Genomic DNA, 20385 nt, shown 5'->3' with positions numbered 1-20385 from the left:
GTTATACTCAACGTGAATTTCATGAAGTAACCAATGAATGCTATGAATGTCTCTAAAATTATAAAAATCATTTTGAACAATAATAATACATTCCATTTTAGTTATTTGTCCTTTATTTAGAAAGTTCAGCAAAATAACAAAGTATAAGTTTAGAAATAGTTTAATCTCGCTATAATTTAACATTCAAAAAATCTACCAAGTTATGATTTTTAACAACAAAATTTATAAAAAATAATTTTACATTTATAAAATTTATATTTCACAATAAATTATTCATTTCCATTAAACCTGAAAAAATGTATTATATAAAAGCAAAAACTCTCCTTAACAATGCTTTGAAAATATCACTTTCTCTTAGTCCAGTATTTTTTTTTTTGGCAGTTCAGTGTATAAAAATATTATACTACAAATTCCCTGACTATAGTTACTGAAACAAAAATTATTAGTAAAAATTTCTAAAATATAGCTATTTAATAGATTCTTGTGGATAAATTATTCCCCAAAAATAAATTGTATGTTTTACATTTTAAAGGTATTTGGTATGGTCTGAATATCTATGCCTTCACCTTCCGCACTATAATGTTGACAGCTAGCCACCAATGTGATGGAAGTTGGAGGGGAGACTGGAAGCTGACTAGTCCTGGGGGTGCAGCCCTAATGAATGAGGTTAGTGCCCTTACAAAACTGCTTTGCCCCTTCCATGTGAGAGCAAATTTCTAGAAGACTCCTCTATGAACCAGAGACAAATTAGCCAATGCCTTGAGCTTGGGCTATCCAGTGTGGACAACTATGAGAAATACATTTCTGTTATTTATAAGCTGTCCAGTTGATGGTATTTTGTTATAGAATCCTGCATGGATTGTGGGTTTTTTTTTTTGTTTTTATATCTCTATGTGAACAACCTAGAAAAAAGTGCACAAAAGCCAACAGAGGATTTTTTTATTTATAAAATAAAAAGCCCACTGATTTCATGAAAAAGATACTAGGGTAATTTTTTTAAATTAAATCACCCTAGTCCATTTCTGTTTCTCTCTCTTCTTTCTCCCTCCCTTACTCCGTGTTACACTTTCATTTTCACAAGGATAGCAGATATATAATTGATGCTATGCTATTAACCACTGATAGCTTGGATCTCTCTCACTCTTAAGGGCTTCATTTCATTTTAGGAGCCAATATGATAGTTAAAATTAACATAATCTTTTTACTTGTGGGGAAGGTGAGAGTCACAAATGAATTATAATCTTAGAAATTTTGTATGGTCCTAAAAGCATTTAATTCAATATCTCACATCTTGAGATACCTTTTCTTCTTTTTATATATCTTTCCCCTTAGAAAGCAGAGGTGGGAGTCGGGCATGGTGGCTCAGGCCTGTAATCCTAGCTACTCAGGGGGCTGAGCCTGGGAAAGAAAAGGCTTTGAGATTCTTACCTACAATAAACCACTCAAAAAACTGGAATTGGTGCTGTGGCTCAAGTGGTAGAGCGCTAACTTTGAGCTGAAGAGCTGAGGGATAGCGCCCAGGCCCAGAGTTCAAGCCCCACGACCGACAAAAAAAAATCAGAAAGCAGAGGTGGGGCAGTGGGGGTGGGGGAAGGGACACTATTTCATGAGGCAAGTCATAATTAACCCTTTAAAACTTTATGACTGATATCAAGTAATTAGCAGCTACAATGAGTTGAACACCTGGGTCTACAATTAGACATTCAAAATACATTCTAATGTTCATGAAATTTTGAAAAGTTAAGTGGGTAACTTGAATGTGATTTTCTTTCTCTTCAAAACACATACAGTGTATTCTATTTAATATTTTTAGCAAGAGGACTTTGAAATGTACAAAAGTGGTTTCTTATTCACACAGTGTTGTTTCTTACATTTATCACTTATCTGTGACAAGTCATTTGATGGACAGTATTCAATCATTAGTCAATTGCATATGTTTCAAAAACATACTTCTTAGAAGTTCACAGCTGTCAATCACAGCTCAGTTTGCATGTGGCTTTCTAACTCCACAGGCTTCTGCACTGTATATTCTTTAAACCCTCAAGCCAATTCCTAACATAGGAAAGAAAGACAGTAATACTTCACTTAGAGAGTGGTGCAGACTCAACAATTTGTGTGATGACATTTTCCCACCAACCCGGTTCTCCTGGCACAGGGTTCACATCGAAACATACTGTCCTGCATCCCTGGGGAGCTAGACATGAGAATGGGCTAATTTCTTGTTGACATTGACTTTCAATGATCATTTCAAGAGAGAGAAACAACTGTCTCTCTGTTCAGCCACTGCTTCAGGGTTTTTTTTTAAATCACATTTTACCCTGCATTTAAGGTTTAATTACATTTTACTCTAATTGATAAGACCATTTGTGATTTATTGCAGCCACATCTTCAAAAATGGATTCCAAAAAGACCTTGGTATCCTTAGAATGGCTTTTTGTAATTTCCTGAATTTATGAGAGTCATATTTAACTGTGGACCAAAGGGATACTTCTTAGCCACAGAACACCCTCAAAGGGATTCATCTTCACAGATGTACACTCTATTCTACAGCCACGGCTTTCTTTTCCTAATCTTGAAGTTTATAATTTATTACAAGAACAAAAACAACAAGAAAGAAAAAAAGAAAGAAAAACAAACAAACCTTGGTTCATTTTACATTAACCTAGCAACTCTGATTTACTGTTCTCAGCCAAACAGGAACATTTAGCTCTACATCACATCACAATAAAGTAATTATTTACAGATTTAAATTAATATTAGGGAAACAAATGAAAGTAGTACATAGCATTCAACTGGCCCAGGCCCAGGGCAGAGGCAGCTGGAAACAAGACACTTTATAAACAATTCCAAACTCAAACAGACATTGGTTGCGGGTGAAAATCTTATACCTTAACAAACAAACAAAACAAATATATAAACAAGAAAATAGGAGACCAACTTATCACAGCACCATGAAGAAGAAGCATTGTCTGAGGTTGCCAAAAGTACTATCCTGAGATATTTCAAAACCACCAACTTTTCACATTTCCACAGTGCCATTCAGGAGTAACTATGTTCTCATAATGGCTTTTGTTTGGAGAGGGACTGGTGTGAAATGACGGAAGCTTGGTTGGCAGTGATTTTGTATGGTTCTTGTCCAGAGCCTTGTGGTGGGGAAGGGAGTGGGGTTTCAGGAGTAGCTGAAAGAGAATTAGAGAATTGTATGTGATAGCAGCTGATAACTCTACCTAGTGCCAACATAAAATCTTATACTGTGTTAATGTTCAAAATATCCCCTGTGAGGAATTGATTGTATGGTGTATTATCAGTGCATTGATATACTAATGGAAAAACTCTATCACCCCTCCTTCCAGATATCATTAAACACCTATAGATCATGCTAGAAAATCTTTATTAACACTGACAAATTTTTTCGCCTTTCTTAGTAGCATTTGTTTGAATTTCAGTCTCCTACAAACCAGTAGAAAGGAATTAGTGAAAAGAATGAACAATGTTAGTTTTAATGAATATTAGAAAACAATTTTCACAGCAGTTGTAATCAAACTGCACATAAAATTACAGTGCTTGGTTTGAAATCCTCTAACTTAGACATATTAGATGACAGAAAAATTAATGTAATGATACTTTATGAATGTTATGAAACCTGAGTTGTAGTCAGGAGCCCTCTAACGTACTGGTTTAGTTGCTACACAATTATTCTATTACAATTGAGCTGGCCTGTGCATACCTCTGCAACAGAAAGGGCAAGCCTGAGTAATTGAGTAGAAATATTGAACATAAAAAATTGGATTCAGTATAAAAAAAGATAGTTTAAATAATACCTCATTATATGGGAAAGTATTTTGTTCTACTACGAAATTTTACTATATTACAAAATAATCTAGGAGCTATCCTATCATTTTAAAACACTTGAAATGGCTGGATGTGGGTGGCTCATACTTATAATCCTAGCTACTCAGAAATCTGTGATGGTGGCTCAAAGCCAGTCCAGGCAGGAAAGTCTATGAAGACTTTTATCTCCATTAATCACCAAAATGCTGGAAATAGTAATGTAGCTCAAGTGGAAGAGTATTAGCCTTGAGTGAAAAAGCTAATAGTCAGCACCTAGGCCCTGAGTTTAATCACCAATACTAGCATATGCACACACATACAAACACACATCCCACTTGAAATATTTTAGTATTCATATTTATGATTTCATATATTTTACAGAAATAATAGAAAACATTTGAGTAGATGATAACACTACAAAGTTCACTGATTTTTTTCTCATTTTAAAACCTCTATATAAAAACAAAGGCATCTATTTTTGTCAAGTATGTTACTAAATTAATTAAATATAGGTTAGTAATTACTTGTAAATAACAATTTAAATGCTGTTCAATTGATGAAGGAATATCTAAATGTGCTTTTCAAGTTATTGTAGATATTTAGAATGAATTTTAAATTCTAGTGGTCTTCAAGATGCAAATATGTATGAACTTCAGTTTTTTGGAATAAAGATTTTATATATATATATATATATATATGTATATAGACACATAGGATGAACTTGTTTAACATTTATATAAATTATTCCAACTGAACATAAGCAAAGGAAAGTTTTCCTTTATAGTAATTGCCACAAGTATATTGAAAGTGGGCAAAAAAATAGTAAGGTGATATAATTCCTACAATAGCAAATATTTTTTGTTTGTTAGCATTTAAGAGGTAAAGGATTCCACTGGCATTAGTACCATTAAACTTTCTAAAGAGTTGATGCCTACAATGCTTAACATGTTTTACATTCCAAGTTTATGAATAACAGGTCTCTAAAAACGTAATCCCACAAACTTTGACATAGGATATTAAGCTCTCCTGCCTTTCCTCTTAACAATTTCATTAAATAAGCATAAATATAATTTAGTAAGGATAGTCAAAAATTAATGTCTTTCAAGTACATTAGAAAGAGTCATAGATTAAATATACTATATCATTTCCAAAATTTGTGTATTTTCTCCAGTGATTTAATTTCTCTCTCATATACTCAATGAATTTTGTGTTTCAGGTATGATTTACCTAAGGTCTACTAGTACTTATATCTGAAAATGGCATTATTAATGTACTTTCCTCCCACTAGCTAGTAGTCAGATGGTATTTGAATCAGTTGTTGTATTACATGAAGTGTTTAGGTACAATCACACTATAACAAGTGTATATAAAATTAGTAGCCATACATGTATGCATAATAATAATAATAATATCATAGTAAGTCAAACCTCTTAGTGAGCTAGCTGATATGGTATTCAGAAATAAGAGATCAAAGGTAAATTTGGAATTAATTAGCACAAATCAAAAGCAATTTGCAGTGGATTGAACATGATTTATGTGTTAAAAGCTTGGGCCCCAGCTGGCGGTGGGATCTTTAGAAGATGAGGCCTCAGGGTAATATTGGAATTACTCTACAGGTTTATAATCTATGTGTTTATAATTGATGTTAATGTTTTCATATTTTGAAGGCTACATGTAATCATAATTTTCTGATGTATGAGTAGAATTCCTTTGTATAGTTTCATCTTGTACGGTCATTTTTAAGGTCTCATGTCACCATACAAACCTGGCACTATCTCAATGCCTAGTTTTTGTACTTTCCTCATCTGTGGCATAGAAAGATTGGAATTCTAGCATATTCGTCTTAGAAAGCAGACTCATGCCTAGGGAAAATAGCATTTAGCTGAATATTGTACTGCTGCTGGCAGGTGAGTCCTAGAAAAGAAATTCAACTAGAGTTTTATAATTTTTGTGTACTAATATTCCTATTCTAAGCTCTATTTTTTCCCTCAAATAATTAAGTTCAAGGAATCTTATTGTGGGAAAATACAACTGACACTTACAGATCTGGTCTGTATGGACTAGAGTTGACATAGGGCCTAAAAGTATAGTTTGTCCAGTTAGTGGATCTTGAGACAAATGTGGGTGCATTGGATGATGGATATGGCTGCCATCGTTGGAAGCACCTATAGAAGACAAAAAGATGCCTACATTAGTGACATGTACCAGGACCAATGAGTTTACTGGACATGGCAGAGATATTTCCATGGACAGCTAAAACATTGCTATTTTTGCAAAGTATTCTTTGAGAATTCAAAAATAAAATGATAGAACCTCTGCCATATCAAAGACAAAGTCAGCTTTTACTGCATATTGGCTAGATTAATCTTGTATCACAATGTTGTATTTTAATAGTAGACCTCATATACCATTTCCTGGAAGCATTAGGTTGCTGCCTGTTGTTAAGTCAATTCCAAGAATTACTTACTTCTGGTTTATAGTATTTGGAATCATCCTAATAGCAAGAACAATTTCTATTTCAGAAAGCTACCACTAAGAACACATCAGACAGCAGAAAATGAAAAATAAATACAGTGACTTACAAGGAAATTTAATATAAATCAGAACACAAATAAATGATGTCTTAACTTATTCCTGGCATTTACTGTCACATTTTCCTCTTCTACAACTAATTTTTTCATGAGCAAAATGTTCAATTTTAAGCCATTGAATTTATATAGGCTATACTGAAATTCCTGTACTCCTGTAGTTTTAAAGGTATAAGGTCATAAAAAAAAAAAATCAAGAAGCCCTAAAAGTAAGGAATACATTTCTAATTACCATAGATGTAAAGATCTGAAAATTAACATATAAAGGACTGCAGGATGGAAAGATGTTAAAGATGGTTTTGAATCTGTTTAAGTAGTTTTGTCTCCCTCTTATGGATTTCTCATATTGTCTAGATGTTCACAAAGTTGAATGCATTATCTCATCATACCAGAAACAGAAACAAACTCACAATACAAGGTAACCTCAAAGAGGAAATAAATCCGGACAAAAGCAAATAAATGGGAATAACTTGCTCTGATGGACTTCTGAATGATGCTGATCAATAAAGGAGAAATGGTTAAATGTACTCACCACCTAGTAACATTTCCTGAAGCAGGTTGTCAATTTTAACCATGCCAAAAAGTTTCACAAACTGTATTTGCTCAATCATTTGCCAGGTGATACTCTGCAGCGTGGGCAAGAGAAGCAGCAGCTCTCCAAACCTCCCCCGAGAGTCATACTGGCGGTCGTTGATGTAGTCCTCCAGACTGATCTGTACTTGGAACCGCATGTTCTTAATTTTTACAGGGTCACTTAAACCTTTTGCATCTAATAGAGGGATAAAATGAGTAGTCTAAAGATTTACTCAAACTTGGATGTGGGTATGTAATCTTATATGGGGGGAAAAAAGTAGTTTAATACACATACTATCAATATTTCTGTCAACAAACCTGGGTCAAAAAATACAATTGCCTTCAAACAAGCATATTCATTGTCATCAATCTGGATTTCTTGAAAGGGACGAACTAGTTCATCCAGAACTCGATTGGCCACACGGCTGATCTCAACCTCACAGCTGTTACGGTGAATGACGTAGTTGTTCCCTACAAGAAGTAGAAAAATTAGCTTCCTTTTCTGCCACATTGTCAGACATTCTTTTCAGGTTGTTAAGTGGCTTATTCTTGAAGTGGATGGTGTTAGTACTCCATCTTTCCCTAGTGTTGTTAGTGATGTAAGAAGAATTTAAGTATACTTAAAGGATCAATAATAATGACAATGTGATCACACAATTTTTTATTTTTGGCTCAGGTCACTGGTGATAACAATGTAAAGACCAATACCAAGCTAATAATTGACCAGGGAGACTATAACTATAACGATTAGCTTTTCAGTCATCTATTAGCTTAGATTGTCAGTCATCTATTAGTGTCTTAGTCATTAACAAGCATACCACAAATCCTAAGGAATCTTCTGTGCTTACAGTGGATTAAACATAGACATCCTCGTGTACTCTAAGAAGGAATAAGAGCTAGAGACATAGTTTTAACAAGCCAAGTAAAGCTGAAAATTGAGCACACATATGCTCAGGCACTGCCCTACTTGTAGCCCTCTTCAGTCAAGGTGAGTTGGCTTCACCACTTTATGGGGCTGAACTCAAGGCAGTTGAGAATTTGGCTAGAGATCGAGACCATATAACGCCTCAAGAATTTTCTAACTTAAACATGCTTGAACATGATAGAGAAAATAATTATTATAGCTTCTAAAAGCTAAATGGCTATTTTTGTGGGTTTTATAAAAAGTACAATATTCTGAATTCCTCCACTTCTTATGAAGGCAATTATTATAGTTTGGATCTTGGACATTCTTCAAAGGCATATGTGTCAAAATTTTGGGCTCCAGCTCATGACACTATTAGGCAGTGGTAGATATTTTCCCTAGTGAGAAGAAGTTGTGTCATTGGTAGTGTGTCAAAAATGAGGGGTTGTTGGGACCCTAGCCCTCTTCTCTTTCCTGGCCACAAAGAGGTTAACAGATTTCCTCTGCCCACACTCTTACCATGACACACTGTGCTGTCCCAGGCCCAGAGCAGCAGGGCCCCCAGAAAATGAACTGATAAGTCTGAATTCATGAGCCAAAATTAGTCTTTCTACCTTTTAAGTTGATTATCTCAGTGATTTTGTCATAGTCATGGAAACATAACACAAGAATTTTCAAGGTAATGAAATGTACAAAAAATACTTGTTCATTCTCTGCCTCAGCTCTCTATGCACAATGAATTATTATATGTACTTAAAGTACACAAGGTTCTGTTTTAGTGTACATATTTGCTAGGAAATGATTACCACATATAACCTAATAGAGTCATCAATTCATAGTTACCTCATTTTCATACTAGTTTGAACCACACTCTTGCTTGTAAAAAGTTAGCTTACCTCCCTTTGTTTTCTAAGGTTTAATATATTCTGACTGATAGTTAGAATAGTATTTGAGGTGTTTCCTAGAAATGCAAGATTAGTATTTAATATAAATTCACTTTATAGGTTTAGAATCTTATATCTGTCTCATTTGTCCCAAAATTAGAACTTTTAGAACATAGAACTTTTACTTCCATTGTTTCTTGGCTAAAAAAAATTTACTGAACAGGACAGTAACTCTTTCAATGACTAGCAAAACTGTGAAGAAATAAAAAAATAAAAGACTTCAACATTCAAACTTCATGAATTAAGCTGGGCGCCAGTGGCTCATGCCTGTAATCCCAGCTACTCAGGAGGCTGACATCTGAAAATCGTGGTTCAAAGCCAGCCCAGGCAGGAAAGTCCATGAGACTCTTATTTCCAATAAACTACCAGAAAACCGAAAGTGGTGCTGTGGCTCAAGTGGTAGAGCACTAACCTGAGCTGAAAATCTGAGAGACAGTGCCTAGGCCCAGAGTTCAAACCCAATGACCAAAAAAAAAAAAACAACAGGAAACCATGAATTATGTAAGTGGGTGGAACTGGAACAATTATATAAGTTAAAGCTTTGTCCTTACACCTTTCCTTCTCTCCGCCTACCTTTCCACTGCTGCTTCTTCCAGCACTTCTACCAGTTAATTAGACATTGGCACCAAATATTTCCCTGACCATTATGATACATAAGGAAAGCAAAATGAATAAGTATGTTCCTTAAAAAATGTTAAGTTTTTAATCAGATTGGTAGTGAAGGAAAATACATAGGGATTCCACGGGTGATCACATAAATCATTAATTCTTTGTCCTGGTAAAGATGTAAACATTTTAACATATCTCAGTATTATTTTACTAGGCAACATCATTTCACTCATTTTTTTTAATCTTAATGCTTCCCAGTCATCTTAGGGTACTCTGATATTATGTACTACAGAGACAAAGACAACTATGAACTAAGTGAGGTCAGTTACTTAATTTGCAAAGAAAGAGCACCATTGTGTGTGTGCGCGTGCGTGTGTGTGTGTGTGTGTGTGTGTGTGTGTCTGTGTGCGCGTGCGCGTGCGCGCGTGTTCGTGTGTCCCAGTCCTAGGATTTGAACTCAGAGCCTGGGAGTTGTTCCTAAGCTTTCGAGTTCAGGGCTAACACTACCACTTGAGTTATAGCTACACTTTCAGCATTGTGGTAGTTAATTGGAGATAGGAATCTCACAGACTTTCCTGCCTGGGCTAACTTTGTACCAAGATTTTCAGATCTCAGCAGCTTAAGTAGCTAAAATTGTAGGTGTGAGCCTCTGGTACTTGGCTTGAGAGAAACATTTGATTGTGTCAGTAAATGCTTGGTTCTTATAGGAGAGAACTTTATATTATTATATGGATAAAGTATGTACAGCTTCTTAAAACTAAAACTAAAATAAAATAAAATTACTTACCTAAAACTAAAATATCTTTATACATCATGGATCTCTTTGTAGCTCCAAGCAGTAAGTGCTCCCCTGCATGGGCTCTCAACAGGGCCACCTGGATTTAAAAAAAAATTCTAAGATTAGCAATTAAATATAAAATATACTAAATAAAAGACAGCACAATATAAGTCTGATTAACTCACAGTGTGTTTAAAGCCTGGAATTTTTGTTCTAACAAGCTATAATACTTACAGACCCCTACTATCAGTAGTCATCTAGTTTTCAAGCTCAGCATAGCAATAGAGTGCCCTTTTCAAAATTTCTAAAATTACCTAACAAGTGAGCACAGTGGAAGCAGGGAGAGAAAAGGAGATTCATTAACTGTTTTAGGAGAGAAATTGAATCAGACAGACAGAGTTCAACTCCCAGTGTGGAGAGTTGAACTAGGATGCTGGAGACTCATTTATTTCCATCTGTAAAATGGAAGTCAAGATGAGAGGAAAATATCTGAGTGTACTCATGAGGACTAAATGATTATACACACACATATATATATATATATATATATATAATTATACATATATCATCTCCTGCATATCATAAACAGCATAAACAAAAGCAAAACAAGGTCTTGAAACTGGCAAAGAATAGAGGTCTGGGTTTTGCCATTTCCTAAGCAAGCCTTGGCTTCTGCACTAAACTCTCAACTCAGCTTCATTCATTCATCCATTTTGCATGGAGCACCTCTGCTAGGAAGAATGCCACATGTAATGCTTCTCTGCCGTCTTCACTGTTTTAGTAAATGGCTCCATCATTTAAAGTATTTGATCAAGAGGCTGTTGAGTACTTAGTTGAATGAAAATAGGATAATGAAGCTGTTGAGATTGGTTTGGAAAGGGGGAGGAAGAGTGAGAGAAATAGGTGAGTCTAACTGAGGCATATCATATACCTATATATATATATATATGCATATAAATGTGGAAATGTCAAAATGAAACTTCTTGTATGACTAAATTGATGCTAAATATGAGTGGAGAGGCAGGGAAGTCTACCTTGAGTCTTCTCTAACTATACAGCAAATCCTAATGTTATATCTCAAAATAACAGCTGAGTCAATCTAGTGCTTTCCACTTCCATTGCTCCCACCCTGGGCCAAGCCCTTACCATTTACCTCCTGGACCACCCCAACACCCTGAGTTGGTATTCTTGCTTTCCTTCTGGTCCCTTCATTCTAAGTCTTTCTGGACCAAGCTTCCTAGGTGACATTTTTAAGTCCTAATCACTTACTATCACCCCTCTGCTAAATTCATCTTTTAATGGTTTGTTCTTAGCACACAATCCAAACTCTTCAACCATGGTCCTCCAAGGTGGTAGGAAGTGTCAGTAGGAAGTGTCACCCCAAATTTCTGGCTTTATTTTTTAACACCTTTTGTTCACATGGCTGCTGTCTGACTCAGAACCCCTAAAGATACTGTTTCTGTACTGGGCATGCTTTTTCCTTGACTCTTGGTGCACTTGGCCCCTTGTCATTTGGGATTATCTTCTCTGAGCCCCACTGTAAAGAATCTCTGCCCATACAAGATACAGTCATTTTCCAACAACTCATCTCATTCCATGTTATAGATTTTTATAGAACTTATCCCCACCTAGAATTAACTTACTCATAATTTGTATGTTATCTCTCTCTCAAATAGGTCACAAACTTTATAAGCCTAGTGAGGTAATCTGTATGTTTATTGCAAAATGCCATAATTCCTAAAACTAAAAACAATATTCTCCTAAGAAGTACTTATTTGATAAACTTATAGAATGAAGTTAATTGATCCAGGGTGCCTGTTTAGAAATTGCAAAATGGAGATCATGCCTATCCCACAGAACCCCCGAAAGAATGAAATAATGTAATTGATACTGTATCTGAAAGCTAATTCCCCAGTGCCTAGCCCATAATAATAATTCACTAATCCATGGCCATTAGGGTTATGCTATTAAAATATCAACAAACCAAAACTATTTCACTGGTCCCTGGATTTTATTTCCCAATATTTAAACCATTATATTCATACATAAGCCAGCAACTTTTAAAGAAGAGTAAAAATAAAACTATAAAACTGATAATAACGTCATCTGACTGATGTTACTTGCAATGAGATTGCTAAATTTTAGCATTATTCATTCTGGTATAACTTTCTGAGCCAAGTTATCTTTATGGTATGTCAATAACTGTGACTCATTCCAGGAACCAGTTACAAGATATTAGAAAAAATGATTTCAGCTTTCACAGTAGTTTTTTTAGTTTGTTTGTTTTGTTTTTGTGTTCCCGTCGCCAGGTAAAATGCTTTCTTAGAAATGCAATTGCTAATTTCCTGTGATGATTTTAGTTCTGGAGACACAATTGTTTTCTCCTCCTTGATTTTTTACACAAGTATGACCTTTTTTCTTTATTGTTTGGTTTGTTTTTGGTGTGTCAATGATCAAGAATATTGGTCAACGAGTATCTAACTATACAGTGGATACAGCTCATCTTCGGAAATTTTCTCAATGTAAGAGAAATGGAGATATTTAAATTAGTTTAGTCTACCAGAAGCTAAACATTCCTTAGCATAAAAAGGCCAAAGCAAATTTGAAACAATCGAATCTTGATACAGTAAGTAGGAAATTCAAATTCCTAAATACTATTTATAATATCTTACTATACACATGAAAATTAAAAAATATAAATATAAATACATGAATAAGAAAAAGATAACTATATCCAAATTTTCTATTTCCTTATAGATGTCTGGTCAGTTCTTCAGAAATTTGTTTTGTTACATTTATAGTTTTATACAATAAATGTTACAATAAAATTCATAGCATGAAAGACCAAACTTAAATGTTAATTACATAAAATGTCCACAAAGGCATATCCTCTTTAATGTCTAAGAGTAGCCACACATTTCTAAGGGATTTATATGAAAATCTTCAGGAAACTAAAAACACCATAGCACACAATTTACCTCCCAGATGTTTATCTTTTTAATATCTCAGGAGATTTTTAAACTCCAAGAGTGCAGTATAGTTTGGTCAACTCATATTCAAATGGTAATTTACTATTTCCTAACAACACAAGTAAAAACGGTTGTGCCTCTTGGTACAATAAGAAAATGAAAGGTAAGAAAAACTACTCCTTCTCTAATAATTTATACATTGTCTAAGATGGAAAATGTATTAACATATGATTGAAATGCCACAGAGTTTTACAAAAAGTCCAGGCATAATTTCTTGAACTTGTACCTGGTCATCCAGTGGCAGCTCACAGAAAGCAGGAATGTATTTAGCCCACTCCACCAAGACCAAAAGCTGCTGCTTCATTGATTCACAGACATCACCGACACTTGCAATTTTCTTGACATTTATGTCAGTGCTTGCCCCAGGGCTTGAAGCTGAGATCTAGCATTAAACAGAACACTATATTAATTTGTCATTTGAAATAACAGATGGCCTATAGTCCCCATTAATGCTTTGCCTGTGTTAAGTAATCACTATGAAAGCAGGCACTATCATTGTCTTGGCTTCCTGAAATACATTAAACATGTTTATGTGGAGAAATAAGATTTTATTTACAGGTAACATTGAAAACATTCTTATGTAGCAGAAGAAGAAGCTTATTTTAAAATTCAAACCTAAGAAGTTACCCTGATTTTTGGGGCAGTTTCCAAAGGCGATGTTGCCACACAGGTAGTATCCATATGAACTTGAACTAGGCTGGATGGTTTTATGATTAATTTTTTAAATGTTGATTTCTTTTAAGGAAGTTCACTTTCAACTTGTTTATGTTCATGAAAAAAAAATTATCCAGTAAATTAAACTAGGGAATTAAACTTACCAAACTGGTAGGGGGAGGGAAGCTTTAGATAAGACTAGAACTATTTATGACGTTGCATTTAATGGAAACCCATCAAAATAAGATTAGGAAATCAACCCTTGACCCAGTAATGTTGAGGAGCTTAAGCTATCATGATAAAAATTCTGATGCTGCATATAATTTTGAGCTCTATAAAAATACAAGTGATGTTTAAAATCCTGTCTGCTAAAAAAAAATAATCACTGCCTATTGTAAGTTTCTGTGAACGTAATATTTAAACATGAGTGCTTGGTGTGTCTCTGTGTCATGATGTGGACCTAGACATTTCCTCACTGCTCTCCCTAAAGCCACTCTTAAAATGCTTTATTGGACCATCAAGTAATCTTCAAGTAATGATGTTGATAATGGGGATGTTAACCTCATCATATTACTCTTGTGTTATCAATAACGAAAGTAGTATCACTGACTCTTTGCAGGTCCTGATAACCACTTAACTATTTCATGATTTGCTTATACTAGAAAAAAAACATCATAAACATTTCCAATAGAGTGAAGCTAAAGTAAATTTCCTTCAAATGATTTTTATTGGAATATTAAAATATTTGTTTTTATGTATAAAACTAATGGCTTATTTTTTCAAGTTTCCATCTGATAGCCTCACTTAGAATCACAAACTTAGAATCATAAATCTTTTTTTCTACTGTCTTTTAAGTTGTGGCTTCTCATTGAAATACATGTTTCCAAAGCAGCCAGCAAGGTGATGTCCTGTGTCTGAAACTCCAATGGCATATTCAACCAAACTCAAGAAAAGTTACAGCAGCATATTTGATGGATTCAGTCACAATAAATGAAAGATTGTCCCCAGAAAGATTGTGGGATGCAGTAAGCTTTTTGATCAAATTTATCAACTAATTTATTCTCTGATCATCTTATACTGAAACTCACTTAATTTTCCGTTTAAAAATACTGTCTGAGTAAAGTCAAAAGTAAATGAGCAGTCCTCCTAATAGTTTCAAAGTAATGTTTTTACCTATGTAGATGCTGACTGTAATAAGCACACTTCAATACACATATACTATTGTTTCATAATGCCCATTAGAGTTCCATTAGAGCAAGCTGATGTGCAACTGGTACCTGGCGAGACCGACTTTCAGCTTGTGCCAAGGTGTTAATGGAGGGGATGTTGCTTCCATCATATGTGTTTCTCCTGGTGCTTATTCTGTCACGTTCATTTTGCACAGCTGAGAGAGGAAAATACAGTGTTCATAGGCCAGAGTTCTTGATTATACAACAGGATATAAAGTTGAAAGTTAATTTTTAAAAACACGCTTAAAAAGTAAAGATGGGTCTTTTAAAGAAATTACGCTGTAGATCTTCTCGTTCTGTACTATTTTCTGAAGTAGCAATAGCCAAGTTTGTCACAGAGAACAGAAAATATGGCTGCCCACAACTCTATACATGACTATTAGGTCACGATGTGTGTGTGTGTGTGTGTGTGTGTGTGTACATATTGGTGGTGGTGGTCATGGAGCCAGAGGCTAGGTGTTGTCCCTGAGCTTTTTGCTCAAAGCCAGCATTCTACCACTTTGCACCACAGCTCCATTCCTGGTTTTAATATGGTCATTTGGAGATGATTGGACTTTCTTGCCAGGGCTGGCTTTGAACCATGATCCTCAGATCTCAGCCACGCCTGAGTAGGTAGGATTACTGGCAAAGCCACCAGTGCCTGGTCATGATATATTTTTAATAAGAAGGTTTTCTATTCTCAGAGAGTTAATAAAACTATGTATACATGATAACTACAGGAAGATTATCAACTCGGAATGATCAATTCAAAGATAGGATTCACTATCAGAAGATATGAGTCAAAGGTTTTGAAATTAGTTTTCATTTTCCTATGATACATTATTAAAGAAGAAAGTAAATTTATTTCAGCTAGGATGGCTTTAAAGGGTTGGAGGCATGGCTCAGTGGTATTGAGACAGCCTAGCAAGACTAAGGCCCTGAATTCAAACTCCCAGTTACTTCCTGCTTTTTCTCAGTGGTTTATTGGAGATAAGAGTCTCACAGACTTTCCTGCCCAGGCTGGGTTTGAACTGTGATCCTCAGATTTCACACTCCTGAGTAGCTAGGATTACAGGCAAGAGCCACTGGCACCCTGCTATATTACCTTCTTTTAAGAGTAGCAACCTAACTAAACTAATGGATTTCTTCACAATGGAACATACTGAGAGATAAAAAGAAAATCTAGCTGGGTTGATATGATCTACACTTTTAATACAGTGATTTGCCTTCATTTCATTTGTCATATACTTGAAAAAAGTATTTCTTTGCATATGTACACAGGTATTCAGCCAAACTAATAGTCATAAAATCTTTTATCTACTACTTATATCTTATATCTACCTGACAATGTGTGTGAACGTTACCATATCAGAATGTGCAAGAATATAACTCAATTATACTTAAAATAGACAAAATAAAATTTGCATACACTAACACAGCATATCTAATTATCTCTTTCCTCCAATGTACCTCTCAGGTAGGTGAGCGTGGGGATCTTGTGCATTAGGTTCGCTACTGAAGCCTCAGCATCTAGAATATTGCTTGGGAAGTAGCAGTGTTCCATAAATATTTTTTAAACAGATAAATCCTTAAAAAATAAAATGTCCATCAATAGCCTAAGAATAAATAAAGATATTCAATTTTTACTAAGAAAAAAAAATATATTCGAGGCTGGAAAGGTGGCTCAGTGGTAGAGTGCTTGCCTTACATGCATGAGGCCTGGGTTTGATTCCTCAGCGCCACATAAGTAGAAAAAAGCAGAAAGTGGTAGAGCGCTAGCCTTGAGCTGAAGAGCTGGGGGTCAGCGCCCAGACATAGAGTTCAGGCCCATGACGGACAAAAAAAAAAAAAAATGTGCTTAAAATGCATAATTTCACTCTACTCATAGACTTTAACATTTATCTTTTGAACAGATACTGGAATGCTACTTAGACAATCATCTTCTGCCAGCCATAGTACACACCCTTAGAGAGTATAATGTCAATAATCTAACCAGAGAAACAGTGGCTCTGTCACTAGCTAGTGGATATTCTTGTGCTAAATTCTTTAACTTAAGGAACAGATGCATCTTTAATAAATTAAGGAAAATCAGAAAACATTGAAAGGGGTTATTGTGACATGAGAATAGCTGTACATGTTTATCATTTTCCATCAACAATATTAGTTATCATCATCATCATCACCAGAATTATCATTACCTTCTTTTTTCATTCCTGCTCTGAAACACTTTCTTAATCTACAATATCTACACTGATTCCTCTTGTCCTTGTCAACAACACATTGCCGACTGAACCTGTAACATCAAACAAAGTTGTGTTACTAAAGTATCATTTATCACAAAAGAAAAAAACAACAATAGTGGACTTCAAGTAAGTGTAATCAAATCTGGTTCACAATGAAGAAGACCTGAGGACAATTAGTTAGAACACTGCTAGTCTTATGAAGAGGATGTGCATGCAAATGTAACCTTACCTCTCACATACTCTTTGTAATAAAATAAAACTGAATGACTGCCTCACTTTGGACAGTGAACATGATCATTTCTGTCATGAGTCATGAATGTCAAGCCTACTTTTAAAATGTTTGGCATCTAAATTCCAGTTGTTTATTGCTGAGTGATTTCAATATGGTGGAGAATATATCAAAATTACAATCACCTATACTTTCATATTTTTTCTGTTTTTACAAAAATAATCCTAGTAGTTTAAAATAAATTTGGACTCTACTGAAATTCACTCCAAAGAAAAAATGCACTCCAGAGACTCCTTAAGAACAGCATTGACAATGTAGTTTCTACAAAATCATATTTTACTTCACACTGTTAAGAATCGCTGTTATTTGGACAAAACAAATAGCAGAAAAACAGACAATAAAGGTGTTGTGATGATGCAGAAAATTTGGAATTATTAAACATTGCTGATTAGAATATTAAATGTTGTTGCTGCTTTGAAAGTTTGGCAGTTGCCCAAAAAGCTAAACGCAGAGCTACCAACTAAAGCGGCAACTGCATGCATGGGTATATACCAATCGAAATGAAAACATGTGTACTCAAACATTATTCATGATAGTCACAAAGTATAATAATCATCATATAAATGTAGTACAGCCACATGTGGAAAATTAATATTTGTCAATAAACTAAAAGGAAGTACTGGTTCAGGCTATAATATGAAATACTTCTAAATGAAAAAAGTTCATTTATATAAGGGACTATCTAATAAAAAATAGAAAGTGAATTAGTAGTATCCTTACATTGTTTGAGGGAGAGCTTGGGGAATTGGATAGTGCATTCAAGTTTCCTTATAGGATGGCAAAAATGGTCTAATCTGACATTTGGCAACTTTGAATATGCTTATATTGAATTATATACTTTAAAAAAAGAGTAGTATCTTTCAGTGTAGGTCTAGGCCAATTCTCAGATTAACCACTCATTCTTAAGTATAACTTGGGGATGTTAAGTAACATTAATTTACAATGATAAACAAAAGAAATAATCTTGCCTTAAATAATGTTGTGTGAATGTTCTTTAGAGTTTAAGGTACAGTATTAATCCCATAATAAGCAAGAATATTGTTTCAAAAATTTCATCCATAAGTACTCATATGCCTTGATTACTTATAATTGATTATTAAATAATAAAACAGAAATAGTTTCCTTTGTGATCTATTTGAAAAAGCTTTAAAATACATGTGGATGAACACTTGAAACTAAATTTCAGATAAGCTGAGCTAGAATCAAGATAAGCTTTCAGAGTGAGAAAAAACTACCACCATGTTCATTTTGAATGCGAACTGAGAGAAAACTCAGCAGAGGGGATGAGATGAACAAGAATCACAAGAAGAGCATATCCAATTGCCATTAAGTAAACTAATAACAAAAGTTGAATCAACACATGATTAATACCTCCAGCATACAAGATACAACTGTAGGGATCAAACAAATGAGGTGCTTCCTGTTTCTTCCATTCAGGGAAATTACAGTCCACCAGAGTACACATACAAACTTATAATTAAGCATTACAAGAAGCATCATGTGAGAAGTATTGAAATAACCATAAAAATGTGCCATTATACTGAAGGAACAGTGAGAGTGAAAATAGAATTTAGAATTTATAGAGTCTGGTAAAACCTGAGCTTAAATAAATATACTAACACTTTTGCAAGTGGAAAATCATAACATTTAATACAAAAAATATATATGTAAAGGCTTGGTTGGCATCAGCCCACATGATGGGAAAGTAGAAGAAGCTGTACCTGTTGTAAGGATACTTATTAACCTTCTAAAGGCTGATCTGGAAGTAACTTGTGCCTCCTTTTTACATAGAGGAAAGGCAGAAATCTCAAAAGCCTTTCAATTGGTATTTTCAGCTTCTTCTAAGTTGCTGGATTTCATTGTTTGAACCACAACTACTCATGTATGTGTATTTCACTTTTTAACAAATTCTATCGCTCCAAAAGAATATGTTCTTTTCTCTTTATTTTACTGTTTTAATTTTAAGAGCATTCAATATTCAAGATGATCATGGATATAGCAGTTTTGCAAAAGAAAAACAATCCATTTCTTGATGATGAGAGTTTTTACGTATATACATAGAGAATCTATCTATATATTCTACTCTGCTAATCAACTTTTTAAAGTGGGTGATTAACATTTCCATTAATCAACATCAAACTCTCCTTGAAAATCTACTAAAGAACACTAGGTAGATATTAGGAGAGTTATGTATTAACTTTTATTATACCTTGAGAAATCAAATAGCACCATGTTGTAAGAGAGTTTCTTCCCAATGTCCAACCTGTTCTTAAGTCAATGTAACAGACCTGAGAGTATAGCTCAGAGATAGAATTCTTGCCTCGTATGCTGAAGATGGCAGGTAAAATCTTGAGTTCTGCAGAAAGCAATAATGCTAACAAGACTACCATTGATGGATAAAATATATAAATTTTTTTCTTTAATCATATCCAACCTATTCATATTCTTCATTCAACAACTGTCATATCAATCAGGGTATAATAACTAAACCTAAACTAAGTTATGATGTTGACTAGATTAAAAAAAATTAAAGACTACTCGAAAGGTGTGATATACAGTATTAAATAAGATTGAGACAAAACATTTACATTTCATGGCAACAAAAATTAGCATAAGAAATACAATTTAGCCATTTAGATATAGTTTTTTAAGATTTTTAGTGGTGTATGGACATGTGATAAAACAATAAACAGAAGAAGATCGACACCGTGTCTGGAAGATGAGGGAGGAAGAAA

General features: G+C 34.4%; 1 protein-coding gene across 3 annotated transcripts in view; it reads right to left on the bottom strand.

Moving 5' to 3' along the window:
• Positions 1–1853: 1853 nt before the first annotated feature.
• The window catches only part of Hnf4g (hepatocyte nuclear factor 4 gamma), a 118552-nt gene continuing 100020 nt past the window's right edge, over positions 1854–20385 (bottom strand). For all 3 annotated transcript variants that reach the window (XM_042680672.1, XM_042680671.1, XM_042680670.1), the window contains 8 exons: positions 17317–17411; positions 15188–15294; positions 13483–13638; positions 10237–10324; positions 7311–7463; positions 6952–7188; positions 5874–5996; positions 1854–3179 (listed from right to left, as the gene is read on the bottom strand). In XM_042680672.1, coding sequence (XP_042536606.1) covers positions 3058–3179; positions 5874–5996; positions 6952–7188; positions 7311–7463; positions 10237–10324; positions 13483–13638; positions 15188–15294; positions 17317–17411 — 1081 coding nt within the window. In that variant the 3' untranslated portion in view covers positions 1854–3057. The remainder of the gene's footprint in view (positions 3180–5873; positions 5997–6951; positions 7189–7310; positions 7464–10236; positions 10325–13482; positions 13639–15187; positions 15295–17316; positions 17412–20385) is intronic.

Source organism: Dipodomys spectabilis, unplaced genomic scaffold (assembly GCF_019054845.1).
Source record: "Dipodomys spectabilis isolate Male_0828 unplaced genomic scaffold, ASM1905484v1 ptg000063l, whole genome shotgun sequence".
Lineage (NCBI taxonomy): Eukaryota > Metazoa > Chordata > Mammalia > Rodentia > Heteromyidae > Dipodomys > Dipodomys spectabilis.
This window is presented reverse-complemented; position numbering and strand designations above follow the sequence as displayed.